At 51.9% G+C, this 6,889-nt stretch overlaps 1 protein-coding gene across 1 annotated transcript; it reads right to left on the bottom strand.

Annotated features, from left to right (window-relative positions):
* Window positions 1-1,300: 1,300 nt before the first annotated feature.
* Window positions 1,301-6,528, bottom strand: LOC120375143 (prolactin-releasing peptide-like). The gene is given in 4 exon segments (XM_039495862.1): window positions 1,301-1,727; window positions 1,729-1,813; window positions 3,891-4,051; window positions 5,946-6,528. Coding segments are annotated over 4 exon segments (405 nt in total). The 5' UTR covers window positions 6,029-6,528; the 3' UTR covers window positions 1,301-1,651.
* Between the last annotated feature and the right edge of the window lie 361 nt (window positions 6,529-6,889).

Below are 6,889 nucleotides of genomic sequence, written 5' to 3'. Positions count from 1 at the left end.
CCCGCACGCTGTCTCCTGCCACAGCCCTGCAAGCCAGGCTCTGCAAAGGGGCTGCCTGCCGCCCAAGCTGGTGCCTGCTGCCGCGGGAGCCGCCACTTCAGGGCTGGGTAACAGGCTGCCACTACCCCCCCGCCTGCATTAACCAGGCTGTTAGTGTCCGGTCACTCGTCTGACCGAACACGCCAGGTTCCCTTTTCAACCGGACTTTCCGGTCAGAAACCGCACACCTGGCAACCCTCATTTCTGATTCTGTGCTAGCGGCTGCGTATTGCTCCCACTGCCAAACGTGGTGCGAGACTCGTATCCCCCTTTTCCAGAGGCGCTTGCAGCCCCACTGAAGCCAATGGCGCTAGGCCGAGTTTCACCCGCAGCGGATCTGGCCTACTCCGCAGTGTTTCTCAAGTACCGTAGTGCAGCCTGGCACTCCGGGCTGGCTGCCGGTGGGCCGCAGACGGCAGGGTAGCAGCGGGGAGCTCAGCCCAGCCAGCTCAGTGCGGGGCAGCAGGCATGCAGTGTTTAAAGGAGAGCAGGGACATTGTGCGTGGCAGTTTGGTGGAAGGGAAGTCAGGCCTCGTGGATTCAGCAGAGGGTGACCAGATGTCCCGATTTGATAGGGACAGTCCCGATATTTGGGGCTTTTTCTTATATAGGCTCCTATTACCCCCACCCCCATCCCGATTGTTCACACTTGCTGTCTGGTCACCTAAGTCAGCATCTTCTAGACTTTTAAGCCAGAAGGGACCATTAGATCATCTGGTCTGACCTGACTAATAGGCAAATCTCATGCAGAGTGGCAGGGGTGGCCCGCAGTGAGTGACTAACAGAGCTGGGAATGAGAGCCGCCAGCTCAGGCCTCAGCAGAGCAATAAGTGTTTGTTGTCCTAGGAGGTGGGTGGAACTGCACAGATGCACAATGGCAAGATGGCTGCCATCTGGACTGTGCAGAGCCAGCTGTGTGGGGCCTGCTGAAATGGTCATCTTGATTCGCCAGCGTATTACTCCTGCTGGCATGACACATTGGTCAGGGGAGTAGGGCCAGTTATATTCCACCTGCTTTCAGATGGATTCAGAATCCAGACTAAAACGCTGGCTCCTCTGCCCGGTGATCACGTCAAAAGACTTTATTGTGTGGAAGAGAAATTGTTCAGGAAAAGAGACGCAATCTCAGGGAAAGTGACGCCACTCGGTTCTAAAGATCCTAGTGCCCAGGAGAGTTGAGACAAGTCTGATACGTTTCAAGTCACAGCAGACACGTGCCGGGCTCGGTTTCTCAATTTTTTAAATTATTTTTTTGGTTTGTATAAAAGAGCCCATGTTCTAGGAAGATAATTAACATGGGAATTTGTATTTCTTTCCCCCAGCAATTTTCTGGCACAAATCACATTAGATTTGAGAGCAAAAGCCAGAGATGGGGACAAATGGGGAACAGGGGAGAGAAAAAGAAAAAACAGACAAGAGGGAAATTGTCTGCAAAAATACTGGAGTTATCAACTGCTCTTTGGTTTCTATCATTTATAGCCACAAAGATACTGTACATTGAAATGAGACCAAACATTTTCATGTGCCTAGAAGAGAGGCTGGGATGTGGAAGGGAGAGAGGAGAAGGGTCTTTTCTTATCATCATTCAAATTCATTCTTTGTCTTGGCCATTTCATTCATCTTGAAGGGATTCACTACTTTCTTCTAGAGGGAAGCAAGCTTGCCTGTGTCCATAGCCCGACTTCGGGAGCTCTCACGACAGCTCTCCTCCGGCCAAACCGTCCCACGGGTCTGATCCCACGCCCCGTGTACCAGGAAGGGTCGATATCAGGGTCTAGAAGGCAAAGGCCAGGAAGTCTTTAGAACATGAGGCTGAGGACTAGTTCTCCTGAGCATGTGTCACAGCTACCTGCTTGGGATGGAGAAGGAGGGACTTCCCGAGCTAAAACCATGGACTGGTCCAGCTGGAGTTAAAGCTCCCAAGCTCTAGGCTGTGATTGTTCATATCCTCTGTGGCTCAGGCCCCGACCTGTAACATACACTTGCCAGTGGTTGCATCTGCCTTGTCATTGCCAGTGGTGAGCAGGTGGTGTGGCCTTCGCTTATTTTAAAATGACAATGTCTTTTGCATAGTAATGAAGGAGGGAAGGGGGTAGCCATACAGAGGAGGGACTGGGTGACTCAGGGCACTGGGAATGGGGTGCAACCCTCTTCCCCTGTCTGGTTCCCGTTGTGCCAGGCCTATGGAGAAGCACAGGACTCGATTCTCCGGGGACTGCCGTCCAGCCCCTTTCACAACCACCGCTGAAAACCAACAGCAGGCACCCTGAGCCACGCAGCGCAAACAGGGCCCTGCTGGTGGCGAGAACCAAGGGCCACATTCTCGGCTTGGAGCAGATCCTTTGAAATCAGTGGGGCTCCGCTGATTCACAGCTGCTGAGGATCTGGCCCATGTGCTTAGTTCTCTGGCTCTGCAGTGACTCACTTGCTCACATGCGACCTGTGCGTCCTCGCGGCAGTTAGAACATGGGCTTTGTGCTATGAGCACGTGGGGCCCTGTCATCCTGAGACTGCCGACAGCCCGGTGTGTGTATAGGCTGCCCCACCACCAGAGCACCAGGCAACTCCATTGCCCAAGCTAATTCAGGTGGGCTGGGAGTCAGGAGAGCTGGGTTCTAACCCTGCCTGTGACCTCGAGAAAGTCACCGCCCCAGTGTCTGGTGTGTTTATATTGCAAACTCATTCAGGAAGGGCTGTTACTGCCAGGGTGTGCCTGGCGCTTAGCACAGAGCGGCCTGATCGCGTCGGGTGCCACTGGGTGCTGCCGTGACACACGTTGTAGGAAGAGATTTGCTGGACAGGCTGATTAAAAACTGCAAGTTTTGAGTTCTGCTGTCTGGAAAGTTCCTCTAGACTTTTCCTGGCTCATGGAATCTGCAGCGGCTGGGCCAGGAAACTCCGTCTGTTGGCCCTTTGTAGGCCTGGCTGGGGAGAACGGCCTTCGGGGTGGGCGGGAGGAAGGGGGTTACGAGAAGTAAGGAATTGTTTTAAGTGTCTGAAGTCTCTCTAAAGGACCGTTTTGAAGTCCAGCTCCTGGACTGAGCCAGAGCGGAGTGGCTGGGTGAGGGGGAGGATGGATTGGGTTGCAGAAGATGAGAGGGAAAATGCAGAGGCAGGAGGAAGCTATGCGGAGCAAGAGGAGGATTCTGGAGGGACAAGAACAAAGCCTAGATAATGAAAGGACAGAAAGCTCAGCCATGTCACGCTGCAGCCTCTAGCCTTGCAGTGACCCGCAATGTTGCACGTTCACCGGCAGAGGGCGCTGCTACACAGGCCCGAGCACACAGTGGCTAGCAATGACAGCCTTAGCCCAGAGGCCTTTTCAAAAACTTTTGCTGCATTTGAACAACCCCACGTGTTTGGGGTCAGGTTGGGACAAGTCCTTACACAGGTGTGTGCGTGTGTGCAAGGAGACCCTGCTCCTGCCATGCCAGGCCCACGCCCGGCTGCGGTCAGTGTGCACGGGGAGGTACAGGGAGGAGGCAGAGCGTCTTGAGCTGCTCTGAGTGCGGGCAGGCTTCATACGCGCACAGCGCTGCTCCTGCACCTCTGCACTACACCCTGTTCAACGCCTGGGCGCTCTGGAGACTCTCCACCCTGTGACTAAACCAGGCTCTGAACATAGGCTACCATGGGAGAGAGACAGGAGAAGCCTCTCTATTAAACACTGACCCTGCCATGCCACCCACTGATACTGTCACCGACCTCCTAGGCTCTTCTGTGCTGGGTCCAATTATCTGGGGAGGGCAGAGATACCGGGGGTGGGGGGCAGCAGAGCCATTTGGGGTGGCTCTGCGCCAGTCTGCACCAGCTGAGGAGCTGGCCTGGCTGCTGCAGTTACAGGGACTTACTCCTGATTTCCATGGATCGCTCGTGGAGTCGGCATTCGGCTTTGGGCAGGGCCAGACAGATGAGCAGCAGGTACATGAAGCAGGCAGCCAGCAGTTTCATTCCCTTCAGCTCCCCCAAGGCTTGTGGCTGGTGCCGGAATTTAGCAAGGTGTGAGTCCAGCCTGCAGAAACAGAGACTAGGAGAGTTAATGAGACGTCATCTTGGGTGGGGGTGGGGTGAGCAAATCAATCCACTCTCCGGAGAGACACCCACTGAATAACAGGAATTACAGCTGTTCCCGGGAAACTGGAGCAAACATGGAAGTGCCAACGTTCTGAAACTGCTTTATGTTCCAAATTGGACTGAAAAGCTGAAATTTCCCACAAAATAAATCCCAAAAATTTAAATTTGGAACCATTAAAATGTTTTGTTTAGTTAATGTCAAAACAATACACACTATTAAACTATCAATCTTAATTACATTAAAATTAATGGTTTAATATAAAAGTCATAACGAAACAAATCAAAATGAGGAGATTCAAAACGCTGTGTTTTGACTCTATCAAAATGAACCACTTCAACATTATCGAAATGAAACCAGAAAGTCAAAATGGTTCATTTTGGTTCTTTATGCATCCAAAATGTTGTCAGAATTGACACATTCCCGCAAAACAGCTAGACTTTGACAAAACTGCATTTTCCAATGGAAAAAAGGTTCCCCTGAAAGTGTTTTGCCCAGCACCAGTGGGAACGGATGCATGATCAGCATTGTCAACCACACCTTAGCCATTCTAAAGTCATGAGTCAGGTCCCCCCAATCATGAGATGATGATATATATATATATATACACGTTTGTTTTTATTTGCCAGTCTGGTTTCTGAGCTGCTACAGTGCACGTGGGTTATATTTTCAAGCTTTTCTCCTCAGCCAGTAGAGCGAAAAACCATTTTTGATGAAAGCCAAGACTCTCGTGCAATCTCTGGATTCTGAAAACTGGATAAAACATCTCGAGATTTGGCATCACTCTCAGCAGTGAGTGAGTAGCTGCCTTTTTGGAGCTGCAACTAAACCTGAGACCTAAACTTACCTGTGAAACCACACACAGGTGCACACCTGAGCGTCTCCTCTGTGGGCATGTAACAGGGCGGCTTGCCTGGGTTCTGGAGTCTGGGCTAAGCCAGGCCGGAGTACAAGAGGAGCCTCACCTGAGTGGATGCAGGTGATTTAACATAAGAGGCAGGTGTGTGGCTGGCTGAGAGGGAGGAAGGAGCAGGAGGGCAAGCAAAGGAGCCACAGGGCTGAGACCCGGTGGCTTTGGGTACAAGACTCTCTGGGGTGATTAAGGGGCCCATAAGGGGCTGCTAGAGGCAAGACACTGCAGAGGCATCCCTGGCCACAAGGGGGCGCTTCGGCGGCAGCAACACTCTAGGGCAGCAAAGGGCAGTGAAAGGGCTGCAAGCCGTACCACCAGAGTGACACGGGCACCGATGCCTTGAGCTGGTAACTGCATCTGTGACATGGGTCCAAGGAGCTGGCTGGGGTAGAGGCAGGCAGTGGGGTTGGGGGAAAGGGGGCAGTGGGCAGGCCAGCATTGTCCCACCCATTTGCATTGCTCATGGCAGAGATGTAACACAGCCAGGGCTAATACGTTTCTGCTGCCCATCCATCCGTAAAGCCGCCGAGTAGCTGCTGGCTTTGGAAGTCCTGGCAGTGCAGCCACTGGGGAGATCCGTGACCTTTGCTCCCTCCATCAGGGGTGTTGGTGCGAGTGAATGCCCTGGGCCCAGAGTTTTGAGAGTACTCTGCCCTGGAGATGATTGAGCCCTGCACCAAAAGCTACATATTTTGAAGGCACCAAGGACCATAAAAACTCTCTGAGCCCTCGTCATCTCTGGCCTCGATCCTGCAACCTCCTTTCCAGGCCTCCCCGACAGCCAGGTCAAGCCCCTCCCTCCTGTCTGACGGCTGGGATTGTCTTCTGACCTTGTAGCTATGACCACGTCACCCTGCTTCCCTGCAGTCGATTAAACATCTTGTTCTCACTGTTAATATCTTTCATGGCTCGGCTCCTTACCTGCGCTTCTTTTTGTCTGAGCCTACTGCTTCCACTCTGCCGACGATGCCGACCTTGTCGGCCTGTCTGTCCACTTCTCCCATGCTTCCCCGGTGCAGAGAGTTCCTGTCCCAACTAGCCCTCAGAACTGCCACCCCAGGCCTCCTTCTCCTCAAGGCCTACTTGTGTGTCACGAAGCCACTGGTGGTGACAACTGCTAATGGCTCATTAATGGACTGTGGGGATCGCACAGAGTATTTTGTGCATTTGTTTGCATCTCAAAATGTATTTGATCTTGTAAGACTCAGACCCATCTACAGTGCACATTCATCGGCTATGCATCCTTCGGTCACCTTATCTGCTGTTCCATCACCTCATTCCCTCACATTGTTTACTACGCCTGCTCGATTGCTTTTGACTTTCTCTGGTGTGTCTTGTCGTAAGTTGGGCTGTTACCCTGCAAGCGGCTGTGTGTGACCAGAACCCTGCATTGCGTGGCCAGGGTCAGGATCTCAGACCGAGTTCATCGGGGCCTGGTCTGTCATTTACCGTGTGTTTGCCATAAGACATTGTAAGAAAGGAATTGCTTTGAAAAGCTTCTTGGTCTATGACTTCTGTTCATTGTTATTTTCTATCAAGTTACTGACCTGCTTAAAACACTGAAGTGGTTCAGAAATAGACAGAGGTCTTCAGCCTAGGAAATAAATGACCAAGTCATCTGGCTGCGTGAGGCGTCAACACAAGTGTAAGTGTTCATTGTAACCTCCAATCTCAGTGCGAAGTCCTACTACCTTGTTAATTCTTTCCCTAGCACATCAGAGAGGGCGTTTTGGAAGCCATTTCTTATTGATGTGAATAAAAAGGAAACTTGTGCTGGGAGTGTGTGTGTGTGTGTGAGGACGGAAGGCCGACTGTCATTTAATGAAGCAATGGTTAGAAAAATATAGGGAAGCTGTAGGGGATCA

Source organism: Mauremys reevesii, linkage group 11, assembly GCF_016161935.1.
Source record: "Mauremys reevesii isolate NIE-2019 linkage group 11, ASM1616193v1, whole genome shotgun sequence".
Taxonomy (NCBI): Eukaryota; Metazoa; Chordata; order Testudines; family Geoemydidae; genus Mauremys; species Mauremys reevesii.
This window is presented reverse-complemented; position numbering and strand designations above follow the sequence as displayed.